The sequence below is a fragment of the Alligator mississippiensis genome, chromosome 5, assembly GCF_030867095.1.
Source record: "Alligator mississippiensis isolate rAllMis1 chromosome 5, rAllMis1, whole genome shotgun sequence".
Classification (NCBI taxonomy): domain Eukaryota; kingdom Metazoa; phylum Chordata; order Crocodylia; family Alligatoridae; genus Alligator; species Alligator mississippiensis.
The window spans coordinates 125,929,916-125,949,133 of NC_081828.1; the positions used below are offsets into that span (position 1 = coordinate 125,929,916).

The 19,218-nt window shown below is 42.4% G+C and overlaps 1 long non-coding RNA gene and 1 gene segment (V, D, J or C); both read left to right on the forward strand.

Annotated features, from left to right (window-relative positions):
• The first annotated feature begins 176 nt into the window (after positions 1-176).
• On the forward strand, positions 177-8,540 carry LOC132250873 (uncharacterized). The gene is made up of 3 exons (XR_009462539.1): positions 177-2,274; positions 2,360-5,198; positions 5,300-8,540. It is a non-coding gene; the product is annotated as an uncharacterized LOC132250873 (long non-coding RNA).
• A 3,318-nt stretch (positions 8,541-11,858) lies between these two features.
• On the forward strand, positions 11,859-13,467 carry LOC109282235 (Ig kappa chain V region 3368-like). The segment is given in 3 exon segments: positions 11,859-12,080; positions 12,678-12,947; positions 13,064-13,467. Coding segments are annotated over 2 exon segments (387 nt in total).
• The last annotated feature ends 5,751 nt before the right edge of the window (positions 13,468-19,218 follow it).

Below are 19,218 nucleotides of genomic sequence, written 5' to 3' on the forward strand. Positions count from 1 at the left end.
ACTTTTCATCAGAAAAACCTGTCTTTGACAAGGACGCCGACAAAAGAAAGTTTGAGGCAGAGAAGGAGCTCACGGAGTCCACCTGTACTTTGACCATAAAGACAGTAAACCAGAATGATTCAGCTACATATTATTGTGCCTACTGGGATGACACTATGTTAGCAAAGCATTAAGCAGGTGCGCAAAAACCTTCTCTGTATTCTGAACTACAGCCTTTCTAGTATTTCAGACGATAGTCACCTCCCTAGGCCTGCTTCTCAGCTGTAGAAACTCTTTCTTGGTATGTCTAAAATACTTTCTTGGTATGACCAGAAAAGCAACATATAACAAATTCTTTGGCATATTTTTCACAGAAAGCCAGGGAGATCCTTCTAGACTGTAATGTAAAAAGAAACCAAAGGGTTACATAAGTTTTCAGCAAGGTTTGGTACTTTTACTAGCTTACCTAAGGGAAGAGAACCTCCAGAATTGGTATTCATTTTTCCTATATTCTTTACCCTTTGAAAGGAAGGGAGAATGAATCTAGAGTGTTGAAGCCAATGTGAAAAGCAACCAGAAATCTCCCTGGTACTTAAGAGTTCAGCTCTTCCTCATCCTCCATTTCTCCTCATCCTGCCCTAAGTCTGATTTCTTTAGTGTGGTCACTGATTTGTAACTGCCCTGTAGCTGCCCATAATTTGTGGGAAGTTAGTAACCTAATGGCACCAGAAGCTAAGCTGTCACTTTTACAGAACACATCAATGTTTGACAAAGCAGAGAGAGGATTAAGTTTAATGACATTCTAGTTGTTGAGTTAAAACACAAAAAAATACATTATTATTCTGTAATCTGTAAAGCAATTATATTTTGCTCAGTAGAAACCCCACAAAACATGGTGGAGCTCCACAACAATTACATCTTAAAACAGAAGCAGTACAATTGTCCTCACTCAGTATTTGGGGTTGGACAAACAGGCGCACTAAGGGACACTAGAAACTAGCCCATCCACTAATTAGTATTTCATGCCAACATGTTTCAGGACACACCTCTTATGTCTACTACATTTGCCATGTAGACATAGCAGACATCTGCTCAGAAAACCAGAGTTCTGTTCTATAAAACCATTTCATATTTATTCCAGCCTGCAAAATTGGTTATATTTCATTGTAGATAAAAGTCAATCTGTTACTTCTGGGAAGTTTAAATAAGTATGATCCCCACAGCCAAGCTGCTAATTAAGCCCCTGTTCCTATCAGCTAATAGCCCAAACTAAGGTGCCCAAGCAATTTGTATAGATGTTAGGATGGATAATGAATGAAGGAAGGTATGGTCCGTAGAGCTGTGACAATACATTCAATGAATTCCAATTTAGCTTTCTATGTAATTTATTTCATATCTGCCATCCAATTGTCAAGCACCAGTACATACCCTGATGGAGCATAAGAGGAGAGGAATTAAGCTGGAAACCCTGAGGGAAAAAGTATGTTTTGTTTGTATTTGAAGGAAATGTTCAAAATACTTGATGTTCGACACTGAGTATTTCCCCTACCTGGGTAAGGACTGTGCTAAACTTCACTGTTTCGTTTCAACTTCCGTTTCAACGGGACAATGTTTCATTTTGACATTTAGTTTCAAAGCACTGTTCTGTTTCGTTTTGTCAAAACTGTTTCACTGTTTTGATGCTGTTTCAATGTTTCATCCATAGGTAATAATGGGGAATCATGAAAATGTCTGTAACTTTGTCATTTCCCACCTGATTCAAATGAAAAGAGCAGGGTGGTAGCCCCTGTTGAGGCCACAAAGCCTGTCAAGTTTCAAGGAGATAGGTGCAGGGGTTTCTGGAGAAACTACACCTCAAAGTCTTGAAAGCAAAACTCATGTCACTTGTAAGTGTGAAGGCAAAGGGGGGTGAAAACTGCAGGCATGGTAGCCCCTGCTAAAGCCATGAATCCTGCCAGGTTTCAAGGAGATAGGTGCAGGAGTTTCTGGGAAACTGCAACTGAAGCTGTTGACAAGCAAAACTTGTGTTACACGTGTGTGTTAAGGCACAGCGGAGTGAAAACAGCAGGCATGGTAGCCCCTTATGAGGCCATGAAGCCTGCCAGCTTTCAAGGAGATAGGTGCAGGGGTTTCTGGGAAACTTCACCTCAAGCAAAATTCATGACGTGACTTTGTGTGTGTGTTAAGGTGCACCCTCACTGGCACTGGGGCCTCTACACAACATGGTAGCGTACCCCAGTGAGGCTCCTCCTCCCCTACAACCTCATCCTGGTCCACCACTTTAAATAACAACAGGTAATAACTTAGTAAGCAGCACAGTAGCACCAGCAGCATCTCAGGCAGCCAAACAGTGACAGAGCCTTTCTTTCCTTTTCTGTAGGAGCTTCTTTTCCAGCAGCTGCCAGAGAACTCTCCCCGCCAGCCCCAGCCCTGGGGCTTAGATGTGCCCAGGGACCTGCCTCCTTCCGGTCAGCTGACCAGGGACAGGTGCTAGAGATGTTGGTGTAAGGACATGGCACTTGTAGACAAGGGTTTTGGGGTCAATCTGGTATCTTTTAGTAGACCAACTGAATAATTCAAGAAATATATCTTAGCAAGCTTTCAGGTTGAAAACCCTTTGTCAGGCTGAGGAAGCACCTATAGTTGGCGTGTGTGTGTGCTGTTCCTGGGTGGAAGGAATAGTAAAGAAGTCAGAGGCTGGCATGCAGTGCAGGCAAGAAAGCCAGTCAGTGAAAATGGAAATGGAGGCATCAGGGGATTAGGGACAGGCTGGGGTGGGGGGGGGAGGGAAAGGGGGGTATAGCAGTACAGGTAAAAATGGAGCGGTACCTGGGGAGTCAGATGTCTGGCAGGTTGTAGTGTGCCAGAATTCCACTGTCTATATTGAGTCCATGAGTTTCTGTACCTAGGAGGCTGATGAAGTGCAGTTCATAGGCTTGTCTGTGAAAAGTGGTTTGTAAATTCAAACAAGCACTGAACCTCGCTAACCTCATCATCAGAAGCCAACTTCCTACAGCCCAAAAGGCATACAACAGATCCAGATCATGCCATGACAAGACATGCAAAACCTGCAAACAACATGGAGATATCTTCACAATACAATACATATCTTCCTCAGTGCCGTGATGGAAATTACGTAGAAGACACCGAGCAACAACTGCACACCAGGATGAGTACACACGGAAAGTCTATCAAAGACAAGAACGGAACACCACCTGTCTCCCATCTCAAGCCTGATCCTCAAAGAGAATTTACAAACCATTTTTTATGTGGATTAACTGGAGAGAGTCCAGCAGAGGGAAGTGAAAATGGTTAGGAGCTGGGGCACATGAGGAGAGGCCGAGGGAACTGGGCTTATTTAATCTGAAAAGGATAAAATGGAGGAGGGATTTAATAACAGGCTTCAGCCACCTGAATGGTGGTTCTAAAGAGGATGAAGCTAGACTGTTCTCAGTGGTAACAGATGACAGAATGAGGAGCAATAGTCCAAAGTTGCAGCAACGGAAGTTTAGGTTAGATATTAAGACAAACTTTCTCAGTAGGAGGGTAGTAAAGCACTGCTTCTAGGAATAGGCTAGCCAGAGAGGTTGTAGAATCTTCATCCTTAGAGATTTTTAAAACCTGGATAGACAAAGTCTTGACTGGGATGATAAATTTGGGGGTGGTCCTGCTTTGGGTGGGGGTTGGACTAGATGACCTCCTGAGGTCCCTTCCAACCCTCATTTTCTATGATTCATTTGGTGGCAGCCTATAAGTATATAAGGGGTGTGCATCAGGAACTGGGAGAACGTCTGCTCACCAGGGCACCCCAAGGGAAAACAAGGTCTAACGGTCACAAACTGCTGGAAGACCATTTTAGACAGGGCATCAGGAAAAACTTCTTTACTGTCCGAGTCTCTAGTCTGGAATAGACTCCCCCCTGAAGTGGTGCAAGCACCTACTCTGGATACCTTTAAGAAATGCTTGGATGCTTATCTTGCTGGGGTTATCTGACCTCAGCTGACTTCCTGCCCTTGGGCAGGGGGCTGGACCCAATGATTTCTTGAGGTCCCTGCCAGTCCTAATGTCTATGAAATCTATGAAAAGAAGAGATTCAAGGACACTGTGATGTGAAATCTGAAGAAATGAGATATCAGCCTCAATACACGGGCATTCAAGCACTGAATCGTCCCCAGTGGCATCATGATGTCTGACAAGGTTTCAATCATTTAGAGCAAACTCAACTCATTACAGAGGCAGTTAGATAAGAGAGATAAAGGGAAAGAGTTTGATCCAACATCACCAGGATCGACTCCTTCCAGGATGTACCCTGGAACTACCTGCCACATCTGTAGTCAAACGTGCATCTTGGATCAACTGCCTAAGCTATCTATGGACTCACTGAGGACTTCCCTATTTATTGGAAGAATGTCATTTTTGTATCGAGGATCTGCCAACTATGATCTGATGGAGAAAAATAATGGCAGCACAAACAATTGGGCCGTAGAATAATATCAGCCATATAAACTAATGATATTACAATAAAGACTCCAAAAAGCAAAGGAACATTTTCAATGAAGAGAGGAGAGAAAGTGTTTGCACATGCAGACTCCCCTCTGGTGGTTGGCTCCAGGTTTGCACATCTTTATAAATCTTACCACCAAAGTAAGGTCTTTATAAGGACTCAGCAGCTCTAGGGTGGAAGATTATTGAGTTTTCACCTGGGAAATGCTCCATCTGTTCACATCAAAAAAGTCTTGAAAATCAGCCGATCATTTGTCCTGTGGAGGTTTCACACACCGAATAAAATCTGAACACAGCTTATCTTCTCTACTGTAGTAGAAAGTATCTTTTGGAGTGGGTTGGTTCTCATTAGAAAGCAGCAAAGTTTTAATATTAAAAGTACACACAATTATAAATCAGTTTTACAAAACATGTTTGTATCTTGACCCTTTTAGTTAGCTTCAATAAAAGTCAGTGAAAATACCCAGTGTTTCAGACCATAGCACGCAGCCCAGGTCTTTTGTTCAGACTAAGCAGCAGTAACAGTGCATTGCCTTGATATATCCTCTAAGCAGCCACTGCTACTTCAGTGGATGTTACCTAAATGACTCACTTCCTCTCCACAGCGCTACATTTTTGTCCGTTTTGAGACCATCCCTCACATTCCTTTGATGGAAGCTAACGAGCAGGAAGAATGTCCCTGCTGAAGGCTTTTACTCTGGTTCTGGCATGTTCCTGTAAGCCGTTTGCTCACCCTGTTTTCCACATGCAGATGCAGCAAACGGAGAAATTCTGCATTCATTCTAATTCCTATTTTTTTATTCTGCTTCCTCTACAGATGGCTCCACTGAAGTCCTAAAACAAACTCAGCTGTCCATCAGTCGGGCAGCAAGTAGAACTGCACGAATTGAATGCCATGTGGCTGTATCCGATTTTGGCAGAGCTTATCTACACTGGTATCGACAGAGACCTGGTGCAGCCCCAGAGCGGATTCTGTACTTTTCTTTGCAGGTCCATGTTGACCGTGAGTCTGATAAGGGAAAGTTCAATGTACAAAAGAACCTCAACAAGTCCATCTGTGTCCTGACAATAAACAGAATAAGCTCCAGTGACATTGCTACCTATTATTGTGCCACTTGGGCAGGCACAGCATCAGAAAGCCATTAACAGTCTGTAAGAAAAGCTCACTCTGCATTCTGAACCACAGTCTTTCAAATGTGTGGAAGACACCTCCCCAGTTCTGCCTCTCGTCCTGGGACTAGCTGTAGAAACTCCTTGTTGACTTCTACAAGAGATAACAAAGGAAAGTGCTGATGTCAAGTATATTGTGCAGACAATCTCTAAAACCAGCTGCACAGTAGCTGGTGCAAATGAAGAACAGTAAAATATGAAATCCCTACCTGTAAATAGCTTGGTTCTTTCTTCTACCACATAGGTGACAAACACCTGCTGTATGCTGATCCCTCCTCCTGCAAATCCCTTCTCATGACCATATCTGCTGCAATTCCTACAAAAAATCTGCCTGCAAGTGATGCTATGTAACACAGACCACAGGAGCAAAGTGTTATTTTTTAATATAAGTGACCAAATGCTCTGTAACCTCTAGTAAATGAATGGAGCTGTGCAAGTAGACACCAACAAGGAATTTGGCTTTAAATGCTGTATATACAATATACATGATTCTGTGCTTTTGTCTGCTCAACACTTTGAATATTGCTTCAAATTTAAAACTAAAGCACTTTGGGACAGCTGCTGCGTCCGTTTCCTTGTATGTCAACAAGCACAACAGGGTTCAATCCTGTCTGAAGGGTGCAGTAAACCTTTAACCAAAGACATACCTGGAAATCATAAATCAAGACCATTCCCTCATTTAGCCAATGTCATGGTTGAATAGACTGGTTTCAGAAAGGCACAGAATATACCTTCTGCCACTTGGACATAGTACTCACCCAAAGCACCTTTCAGCTGCGAGCAATAATCCTGCTATAGCTTAAAAAAGGCATCATCAGGAGGTAAAACCTCATTGGATGTGGCTGAAATGAGATATTTCCGCTCTCTAAATGCAAACATTTCTCCTCCCCAGAGCAGCACTCCTATTCTGTTGAGATAGCAGTCCTGGCAAAATCTTCAAGAATGTTTCTGCTCCAGGTTCTTATTCTAGCTTTATTTTGGCCTTGTAAGTTTTTGTTTCACCCTCTTCTACACATATGCATATTACGGAGCAACACATGGATGAGCTATAAACTCCAGCTGATGTTGTATAATTCATTATTTCCTCCTCTTTTTCTTCTCCTAGATGGGCACGCACAGTTGCTTCTCCAACAAATCCAGACATCTGTTACCAAAGAACAATATAAAACAGCACGTATGGACTGTAAGATTTCTGGTCTGCAAAACTTCAAGAGTGCTGTTATACATTGGTATCAACAAATATCCAGTAGAGCTCCAGAGTGGATTCTGTTCATCTCAGAATCGGAACCCAGCATTGATCAGCACTTTGATAAGAACAAGTTTCACTGTGAAAAGGATCCTAACAAGCAAATCTCTACCCTAACTGTAAATGATGTGACCCATAATGACACAGCTACCTACTACTGTGCTGCCTGGGATCATACAGCATTAACAAACAATAGAGAGTTTGTACAAATACCCATTCTGAAAACTGAGCCACAGCCATTTTGACACAAAGAATCAGACATATCCTCCGACTTCTTTGTCAGCCTCAGGCAGAACTAGATAAGCAGCCAACTGGACATCAACCACAACTACATATATTTGGTACTCAGAATTATATTAGAAGAGAGATTTATGTGCAAAATTTGCAGATATAAAGGCATGTGATTAATTATGACATGCAGATACTTTCATTGTCCCTGATATATATAATTCCTCCCACTGGTAAGAAGCACTGGTAATCGTTACAGATGTGGTATCTCTAATGAAATGTGCCATAAGTGATGATGCTACATTAGTAAATGGCCTTTTCTCCTACTGTCAGTACTGAACCAACAACCTGGTCTAAAGTTAAGAGCTGTTATAATGTTACAGCGCTACCTTTTATCCAAGACATCAATTCAGCCTTCACATAAATTGTCAACAAAAGCATGTTGCCACTCTTCCCAGGAATAAGGGCATTGATTCAGAAACCTGGACAGAATCCAGTTGACAGTGGTTTCTGCTACTTACTTCTTTTGCTTTTTGAGTTTGTCAGTGAATTCTCTATCTCCGGCCACTGTTTGAAATTCTGAAGCTAGATCTTCAGAGTACTACAGTCTCTCTAAAAAAGGTCCCATAGCTGGATATTCAGGTCTGTGGAGCATGTGTGGGAGAGAGTATGGCGAGGTGCAATCAAAGATTTGAGGAGCGCTGGTAACTAGTACAGAGCTATCTGGACCACTTGGTACACTAACCACGAGCAAATGTAACATTTTGCAAAGAATGCAGGGTACACATGTAAGACGGAGATTCTAGCTAAGGCAAAAACTACCCTTGAAGGATTGGCAAGTCATAGTGGATGAACAGGTGAGCAGCTGAATGTGAGCTCTCACTTAAACGCTGTAGCAAAAAGAACTAATACATATCTTAGACGTATAAACAAAGGAATCTAGAGCAGGTGGGAGGAGATATCCCATGTGCATGGATTGACTGCTTGGTCAGCAATAGTTTAAGAAGGTTGATAAGCTGGAGAGAGTTCAGAGCAGTGCCACATGAGAGATTAAAGGGTTGGAAAACATGTGTTAGACTGAAACACTCTGGGAGCTCAGGAAGTAACAGATGAACCCGTGCCAGTCTAGAGGATCAGTCAAATGAAACAAAGCTTGGAGGACAAACCCTTATATTGAACAGAAAAAAGTATAACAATTTCCAATGCCGGGAAGGTGAAGTTATGATAACTTCAAACCTCTACTACCTGACAATATTTTCACTGTGAAAATAATTAATGATCTGAACAACTTGCTCTGAGTTCTCCATTGCTGGCCATTTTGAAATCAAGACTGGGTGATTTTTCCTTAAGAATATGTAAGATGACAGCAAGGTTAAATCTACATTTCCTCACAATAAATCATGGGTAAACTGGAGAGTAACCATTGGTTATTTCATCTGAGTCACTCACTTCCTCTCCAAGTGCACCACTCCCTCCATTTTAGATCAAGACACCTCTTCCTATGGTTTTCAGAGGCAAGGGTACTGTAATTTAGCGAACATGTTTCCACTTCAGGTTCTTCTTGTTGCTTTTATTTCGTCTTGTAAGTTTGTGTTTCTCCATTGGATTCTGTGAGCAGGATAAAGCATATTTTGAGATCCTTCAACTTTATTCTGTTGAATAATATGAATTCATGGTATCTTTCTCTCTTAATCTGTTTGTAGGTAGAGATGCCCAAGTGCTGAAACAATCTCAACCCTCCATAGTGAGAGGAGTACATAAAACAGCACTAATTGAATGCCATGTTTCTGGCATAAGCTTTAGCAATGCTTATATACACTGGTATCGACAGAAGCCTAGGGAAGCACCAGAGCAGATTCTCTACTTGTCATCAGGAAGACCAAGCTTTGACAAAGAGTCTGATAAAGGAAAGTTTGAGGCAAAAAAGAACATCGATGACAACACCTGCACACTGACACTAAATCAAATAAGAACAGAGGATGCAGCTACATATTATTGTGCCTACTGGCATGGCACATTGTTAGCAAAGCACTGAGCAGCTGCACAGAAACCTTCTAAAATGTATTTTAAACTGCAGCCTATCAAACATTTAACACCACACCTATCTCCCTAACTCTGCGCCTTAGCCTGCAACCAGAAGCAGAAACTCCTTCCTGATTTGTTCAACCAGACATGAAAAACCAGCAAACAACTATTGGCTTGGCAGATACTTGCCACATAGTTGAATCCCACATAGCTATACTATAAAAGGAGACTATCAGTTAAATATGACAACAAATTTTAAGGGAAATAGCATTTAGTTATTCTCTGTAAGGGACTGAGGTTAGCTATGAGTGGACAATTACCAGCATGCCTAAAGGAGAAGAACCCTGAAGAGCTGATGCTAGCTGACAGTAGCAGATGCCAGGAATTTGCTTATAAATTAATTATACAACACAAATCCATATGTGAGTCCCTTTTCAAGCTGGGATAAAACTTGCTGTAAATATTCAACTTTAAATATATTTTTGACACACATGATCACCTTCATCAGACCCTCACCCAAGATCACCTTCATCAGACCAAACTGAACTCAGTGCCTCCACTCAACTGCATATCTCAAACTCTCCTTTTTTGGAGGCTGAGAAGTGTAGTAGGCAAACTGAGTTATGCTAAGGATCTTAGCCAGAGTCTAGGCCTTCATGGAACTAAGCAATAAAATTGTACAAAGTGCCTGAAAAGGCAGTGGGAAAAGTGAGTGCTGTGATTGGTATGGTGGTGTCAGGAGTGGTGAATGGGGAAGATTGGATGAATCTGCAGCATTATCTATAGCAGAAAGCTGATAACTTAGGGCCTCGAAGCTGCACTCAGCAAGGAACAAAGGCCTCTGGGAGTACAGTCCCCTCTCTGCAAGGCAGAAGTGTAACCAGCTCAGAGACACAGTTAACCATGGATACGTTACAAGCCTTGTCATGCCTTTCATTGTCAGGCAATATAGCTGAGAATTGGAGAAAATGTAGACAAAGGTCTGAGTTGTATTTAGCTGCTATAGGAGCAGAAGAGAAAACTGATGAAGTTAAATCTTCCATTTTCCTGCATGTGTTAGGGGAAGAAGCGCATGAGGTGTACAACAACTCTACATTTGCTCCAGGCCAAAACATGAAGTTAAATGAGATATTGAATGAATTTGAAGACTATTGTGTGCCAAAACACGAGACCTTTGAGAGAGATAATTTTTTTACGTGCATGCAAAAACCAGATGAAAGCATAGAGCACTATATCACAGAGTTAAAAAGGCTCAGCAAGACCTGTGTTTTTGGGGACGTAACAGATTCTCTGATCAGGGGTAGAATAATTTATGGCATTACAGACAATGGATTAAGAGAGAAGCTGCTATGGGAAGGAGACCTATTCCTAGAAAAAAACTATACAGATTTGTAAGCAGCTGAAACTGTGAAGGCTCAGGCCAAAGAGCTAAATGCAGCTGAGGGCGTTGTCCATGCAATACATAGTAAAGACACGCAAAAAGGCCACATCAAATGGAGGTTGCCCCAGCTACCACAACTACTACTAAGGGGCAGATGGAGTACAGGCAACCATGCAGCTGGTGTGGACTGCAGCATGGCTCCAAATGATATGCTGCATTAGGAAAGCTCTATTTTAATTGTGGTAAAAATAATACTTTTGTCAAATGTTGCTAAGTGCAAGCCCATAAGGTCCAGGTGCATACAGCTGAAGATACTCCAGAGGGAGAATATTATACAGATACAAAAGAATCAAGCGGGGCTACTGAGAAGGACTGGATCCTGCCACTGGAAGTGCATGGGATCCAAACTGGATTCAGGGGCTCAGGTGAACATTTTACCAGAGCAAGATTATAAAAAGCTGAAAAGTAAACCAAAACAGGCCTACAAAAGTAACCATAACTGCTTATTCAAGAGCAAAGATACCAGTCAAGAGACAGTGCCTAGCCTGCATCAGACATAAAAATATGATGTACAATCTTGCATTCATTGTAGTACCTAAGGAGGTGACACTTATTTTGGGCCTAGCAGCTTGTGAAAAGCTCAATTTGGTTAAATGGGTGTTTGCATTAAACACTCTGGCTCGGGTTATGAGGACCTTATTTTGGAATATCAAGATTTGTTTTAAGGCCTTGGTTGCTTACCAGGGGAACATACAATTCAGATAAATAAACAGGTTCCCCCAGTTATACACCCACGCAGAAAAGTGCCTTTTGCCCTCCGTGATAAACTAAAGGCAGAACTAAAAAGGATGGAGGAAGTCCAGGTAATACAGACAATTGAGGGGCCAACAGAGTGAGTGAAGTGCTGGTAACCTCTCCTCTGTAGGTTATGGATTGTTTGGTGTGGTGGTGGTTTTGTCTTGCATTGTTGTTGTGTTGTTGTTGTGGAATTTTTGTTGTTATATTGTGATGGTTATTTTTTTTTTTTAAAGGGAAGATGTAGTGATAAGGGTTAGACTTTACAAGGGAATGTCTTATCAGGTGAGGAATTTGAACATGATCCCTGGGGGAGCAAGGGGAAATCAAGATGGAGGCAGCTACATGATCTGCGCTGGAGGAACCGTGTGCTGTGCTATCATTAAAAGTCTGTTCTCTTCCTCATTCATAGTTGTTATTCACTGCAGGACCTAAATCATTATATTGGGTACAACAGTTTCCCTAAAAGGAGATTAATCCAAAAACTGAGTAGGATTGGAGTACTTTATCTAAAAAGGTGAGGTATGGAACTTGAGGATTGAACAATTTGGGATGAGAAAGTTACAAAAGTAATGAACAAACAAAGAAAATGGGTGTGTTCATGTTGTATCTCCAGGGAGGCAGGGGCAACCGTGGACTTTTTGCTTGAATAGCTGGAAAGCCAGAAACAAACATCCCACACATTCATCGGAGGACCTGAGGCCAGTACCACTGAAGATTGCTGTTGTAATATCTAAAGGATCCACTTACCAGGTCATATTATGGGGAGGAAACCTGTAATAGAGTTTAGGGGTCACTTGATACCAAATCAGACGAGGGGCTGTGTCAAACCTTGGGGGTCTCTGGCAAAACGAATCCTGTTGGTAACAACAAGAGCTGAGGCTCTGGCTTTGGTTTGTTCATGTTACTGGCTTTTCATTGTGTTGGGTTTCAAATACAAAATGGTTGTGGGATACAGGGAATTTGTAGATGAGTTCTGCCTCAGGGGTTGAGATAATTGTTACAGATTCTCAGCTTGTGGCTCCTCCTACACTGCCAGTTGCTTAGCTTGACAGTATGTTTGGGCATCTGAGCCCAGTTTCAGGCACCAGTAAGAAAGCTTAAGATGAAAGAACAAATTCTCCTCATTTCCTTATACCTACCAGCAAAGCAAAGAGAAACCCTACTAGATGGATATTACTTTGTATGTTACCCATGTAGCAGGCACCCGTACAAGTTTCACTGCACTTTCTTTCCCCCTGGGCTAAGTGATTGTGGCTGCAATTGTGGGAGGACACAGCTTTCATTTACAAATATTTTTCCAAATCTATAACACTATTTAAAATGCTTCTAATTTATACTTTTTCTCAGTTCTCTCACCAGATTGGACTTCAGAGCACCCACAGATCTTGACTTCTTGCCACCTCAATACAAACAGTTTTATTTTACGAGAAATGTAGCTCCACGTGCCTGCAATAAGAAGAACTGCTATTAAATGATGCATAAATGAGTCACTTCCTGAAACAACTACATCACTCTCTCTCCATCTGAGGGTCTAGTTCACATTCCTCTTGCTCCACTCATCCCAACAGCTCATGATGTTACTGCCACAGGTTGTTTTAGTGACTTCACTTTGGTCTTGTAAGTCATTTTTCCTTTCTGTCCTTTTCAGTATGTGATCATTACTGAGCAAAAAGATTTGTTTCCAAGTCATTCCATTTCATTTTTATGCTGTCATTCTCCCCTCTCTTTTCCAGATGCACATGGAGAAATAACTATCACCCAAACTCCGGAGTTCACCTTGAAAAGGGAAAATGCTACTGTACGTATGTATTGCATTCTTCAGGGCATCTCTGGAAATATTGCCAATGCCATCATTCACTGGTATCATCAGAGCCCTGGTGAAGCTCCAAAGAGAATTCTGTACTTCACATCAGGAAAATCCACTGTTGATGACAGCTCTCAGGAAAAGAGTTTTCAAGTTGCCCTAGATTCTCAAAAATCCCGCTATACTTTCTATGTCAATGGTATAAAGAAAATGGATGCTGGTATTTACTACTGTGCTTACTGGGACACCCACAGTGTTAGAAAACCATGAATAACCTGTACAAAAACTCACTCCTCATTTTCAACCATATTGTTATAACCGTATGAAACCACAGTCACTTCTCTAACTCTTCATTTCAGCGGTGAAACTGCTAAATACCTTCCTGCAACCTGAGAAGTAGGACAATAACACAACTGCTGTTTTGATGCGCATGTTGCTAGAAAAAGAACAGCTGCCAGTTCAAATGGAACAGTTCTATTGGACAGACAAGTACCTTAAATAAATGATTGTCAGAGAAATAAGTATACATTCAGGTTAGAGTAATTGACAACAGAAATAGCTGAGAGTATTTTAAGTCATTCATAGAAGAACCTAATGGGAACAGAAAGAGGAGTCACATATTTGACCTACTAATTCAAAGTGTACATGTGACAAGCTGGATCATAATTTGTTAAGCTTTATGCCCACCTATTGCAAAATATTTAACAGTAGGGCTAGGGACAGACATTCAAAAAGCTGGAGCCTGAATTGAATCAATCTTTGCAGGTTAGTTTAACCTGCCTAGGTTGAATCAATTTGCAAGTGTACAGGCATTCCCTCTGGACTGAGGAAATGCAGGCATATGCCTGCAGTTGCTCAGGCCAGCAGCTGGGGGACACTAGAGCACACCCTTGGCTGCAGGGAAGCTGTGCTACGAGTGAGTGTAGCCAGCCCAGGCAACAGCCTGGAGTAAACTGGCCAGGGAGGGATTTAATTCACTCCTCCCTATCTCACTGGCATAGACCTGAGCCAGGATCCCCCCCCCCCCCCCCCCCCACTGCTGCAGTGGCAAAGCCAAGAGCAGTCAAATGCCAGCCGGCATGGACGGAAGATGGGGTAGGGAGCAGAGTTATTTGGCAGTTGCTAGTTGCAAAGCACTGGAAATCAAAATGGCAATTTTGCAGCATGTTTGTTATACCCGCTGTGGACATAAGAATACAGTAAGTTTGTTTGGCTTACTCTTCAGCTATATCATGATCTCCAGAACAATGAGTGGGCTGTCTTCTGCTTTTAACAACAGGATTCTGATCTGAAAAACCTCTCTCTATCTTTAACCTCTGATACCAGTTCACTGGGAGAAACCTGGTGTGAAAGCAGGTAACACATGCATCAATGAACATTAGGTTACCTCAGAAGAATAACTTAAAAATTCCTGATGCTATTCTGTTAGACTATTATATCTCACCCCACTGCTTGGAGAGTCTTGCCTATGAGATGTTTAATTCTGAAAGCCTAATTTAATTTACCCACATGGCTCTAAAGAACTAGCAGAAAAAGTTGTATGGCTACAAATAATTGAAAGAAGGCAGGAGACAGAGGCATGGCTAATAGAGTAAAGGCAGAAAAATAGGTAAGGAAACATACAATACAAAGGAAAATAATGGGACAGAAGTGGAAGAGTTCTCATCACAAAGAAATAAAAAATAACACTAAAGAAAAAGGAAAAAAAGTAATTTTACAAAGCATCTCATTGAATAATTGGTCCTTTTCAGGACAAAATAGCTTAGGTCTATGCTGTTTCAGCAGAGGGCAACAGGACATAGATTTAGTCCACTGAGGGCCTTGTCATGTTACTTTTAGATTGCACAGAGAGCTCTTAATAATTGCTTATCCACACATTAAAACATGAAAACTAGCTTTAAGCACCCTTTAGTTATCTTAAAGTTATTCAACTCCGGTGTAGGTGTATCTGTGATCTGTGTAACCAGCTCACATTATAGTAACGTGGCCACTCTGCAGAGATAAGGTAAACACATTTCAGTCGTCCAGTAGCTCAGTGTTCCCTCCTCCTGCCTTCCTGTGGACAAATTTTCTCCCCCCTGAACACTACTGCCTAGGGGGTGATACTGGCACCACTCCCACTCCCAGTGATGTGACCTTCCCACCTCCAGGGATGCAACACTATGCAACCAATGCAAGCAGCCTGCAGAGTACACGGTGCTAGTAGGTTGCCAGCTAGCAACAACTTTCCTACCTCCAACCTAAATACCTTTGCCAAAGAAAAGATGTTCCAAAGGATGTCACCCCTGAGCCCCATCTAGTTTCAACTCACAATTGTGGCTCCTAGTCACACTCCTGTTCACCATCCTTCTACTGCCAAATCACACTTGAGCAGGTCAGGGATAGTCAGAGATCAGTTTTAGCCTTAATGCATGTATGACTGCTCTAAACTTGATCTCATACCAATCAATATTGCACACCACTTAGTATAGCCTAAGGTTAATATGTAACAAGGTACTGAGATCCTTCCATTCCTGTGTCAGAACTAAGCCACTGAAGTATACTTGCCAGCTGAGAAACTTGCTAGGTGCTGGTTCTGGTGAAGAGTCAATCTCTTCAGAAGGGTTCTGAATGCCTCTCTGGCATCACGGACTCTCAAGGTAGCACCTTCTACCATAGCTTAAAAGAGCCAGTAACCTGAACCACTTGATTCCACTTGAAAGAGTGTATTCTGCTACTTTTTTTTTTTGCATTTTTCATTTGCTAGAGAGATTTCCTAACTGCCTGCCACTGTTCTAAACCAGAGAGGGCCAAACTTTCCGACAGCATGCAATTGTTAACCCAGTAGAACAGAAATGGAGTAGAAGTGGTGAGAATTAATAGGGCAGCAGTGTAGACTACATCAATAAAGCTAATCTGGCATCACCATGCTACTTGCTCTTGTCATATAAGTCTATGGCAAGAGGAGGGATGTAGATCAGGTACTCTTGTTCCTAATGCTACTTCCACTTGAGACAAGGGATTTCTTTTTTTTATCTCTACCAGGATTTAATGCTCTCTTAGAATCATAGAAAAGCAAGGATTTAATGCTCTCTTAGAATCATAGAAAAGCAAGACTAGAAAGGACCCCAGGAAGTCTAGCCTCTCCCCACCAGCTTAAGGTGGTGGATCATCAAGCTTAAGGCAGGATCATCCCTATCCAAACCATCCTAGACCAGGGCTTCTCTAACCATACTCTCTCAAATGCTTCCAAGGATGGAGATTACACAACCACTCTAGGTACCCTGATCCAGTGCTTTCTCCATCATAGTGAGAAAGTTCTTACTAATCTCCAGCTCACATTTCCCTTGCTGCAATTTGAGACCACTGCCCCTACTTCTTTCTTCTGTGTCCACAGAGATTAGTCTATCACCATTTTCTTAATGGAACTGATGTGCTACATCACTGAACACTTCCATTTTCATCCAGGTTCTATACACAAAGACAGTTTAGCAAAATATTTGTAAATGGCTCTTGGGATCCTTGGGGTGAATACAAGGAAGTAGAAGCCTGTCTCTCCTAATACATGCAAGGTGTGTGATGGCTAACTAGGATGAGTCTGAGAAACAAATATGATTCATTATTTTAAGTCATCTTGTCTCCCTTCACCAGCTTCCAGTCTAGCCTCTCAGCAATCCTTCAGAAGTTCAAAGTCACTAAATGGAATGTTTCCAAAGTGGCTTCACTGATGGGTAGCCAAGCTGAGCATGTTTGAGATGAAGAGGATGGTAGAGTGTAATGGAGTGGATATGAAGGCAGTGAATAGTGGTAGAGGGTAATGCAGTAGATATGAAGGCAGGCTTATATGAATAAGCCTCCAGTACAGAGCAATCTGGATCATTTGGTATGCAGGACACAAGTAAAACAGAACTGTAAGAACTGTAGTGTCATGGATGAACTGTTGAAAGCGATCTCCCAGTTTAATGTTGTGGCCCAAAGGACAAATACAGAAAACTTGGTTGTATAAAAAAGGGAATTTGAAGCAGAAGTAGGGATGTTCCCTCTGTCTTTAGCACTGGAATGACTACCATGGGTGTCAGTTCTCACATCTACAGCACAGGGAGAATGTTGATAACCTAGAGGAAGTTCAGAGATGAAGGAGCATTGGAAAGCATACCATCCACTGACAGATAGAAAGAACTCAATCAAAGACAGACTGAGCAGGGACTTGAGCACAGTCTGAAAGAACATACAAATGACAAAAACTTTGGAAGACCCTTTAGAGAGACTCTAAAGAGACCCTTTAATGTGGTGCAAAAGTATAACAACTTCCAATTGCTAGAAGTTGAAATTAAATAACTTTAGACCTGATATAAGGCATAAGATTTTCACAGTAAGGATAACGAACCACTGGAAAAATGTGCCATATATGGCAGTGCATTCTCCAGAGCTGGCCATTTCCCAATGAATCCAAAGGGTTTCCTTCATTTCCCTCAAGAATTAATTTAGGAAAACCCTATGGTCTGTGTCATGCAGAAGGTCAGACTACTTGTATGTAATGGTACCTTCTGGCATTACAATAATGGAATTGGTTAAGTGCCTCCTCCCCCCAACCCCTTCTGAACTCTTACTGAAAGGAAGAGTTGCCTTGCAATAGCTTGTGTGAGGCCAGGAAAGTTACCATTGGGTATATGTAGCATGAGTCACTTGTTTCCTTTCCTTGAATGCATTGCTTCCTCCATCTTAGATCAAGAGTCCTCTTCCTCTGGTTCTCAGAAGCAGGTGTGCCATACCATAGCCATCATGTTTCCACTGTTCTTTCTTCTTCTTTCAGTTACTTTTTCTTGTAAGTTGGCCTCTGACAAGGGGGAACACTACTGAACAATAATTTGAGATTCTCCAACTTCATTCAGTTTTGCCGGGGCCGAGGGGCTGTGGCCAGCAGCCCGGGCACGTGGGCCGGGGAAGTCGGCACGGCGAACTAGAATTAGGCACTGACGCATGGAGGTTGATTAAAGATTTTTTTACTACACCGTAGATGGTCGCAGTGCAGGCAGGAAAACTTGCTTGAGTTGCAGTTACAGACAAACACAAGTGGAGTTTGCTAGGCTCCACCGAAGACACACGAGCGGAGTTTGCTAGGCTCCGCAAAACAAACACGATGAGAGCTCTCTGAACCGATACGAGAGTCCGAGCTGTGACTCTCAACAAGCGCGCAGGGCAGGGGTACGTCAAGGATCATCCGGTGACGGGGAGAGACTCTTGATGGGTGATCAAACCACCGGTCGGCTCCAAGACACGCGCAGAGTTTGCTAGGCTCTACCACATGGCCCAGAGTTCTCCACGAGATGGATGCAGAGTCCTCCTAAATGAGGTCCTCCCCGGAGATCTCCGACTTGGGCGGAAACTGCTCAAGCCTCTTATATGGCTAGCAAGCCAATCGCTAGCCGCCACGTGGGAATAATTTAGAAACAGCCAATAACGGGGAACAAATTTACATGTGAGCGGCAGAAACTCCTTTGCACCCGGGTTTTCTCTCTGCAGCTGAGAATTGCACCGTGCAAAGAAAGCTCCATGTGGCGGGAAATAATTCTGCAGTGCCGAAGCGCACACACAATCATTGGGTAATAACATCCCCCCTTGCTGAAGGCACAGCTGAATTATACCACATGCTCGTCACGCGGGTCGTCGAAAGCTCTCACAACTGGTTGTTCAACTAAACGGGTAAACACAAAATTAGCTAACATAAAAAGTTCGCTCTTCAGGGATCGAATTAAATAATAGCCGGCACATACACATACACACATAACCAGATTCATAACAAAAAACTGCACGATCAGGGCTTCAGTGGGCGTCATGGCGAAGGCGCGCGCCAAGCCCTCGCTTTTGCCGATGATGTTGTCCCTCTGTTTCTCAGGGCTTCTCTCCACCACGCACTCTGAGTCCTGAACCTGTAAACAAAACTCTCAGAAAATAAGTTAACGTATATCAAAATATTTACAAAAACCCGCACACAATAGGGTGGTTAGTTAAATGCACTACCACTTCCCCAAAACATATAATACAGGTGTTTAAACATGGCTAGAGTGGAGCCAACTCTCTTTTGCATGATCAACTAGATGAAAT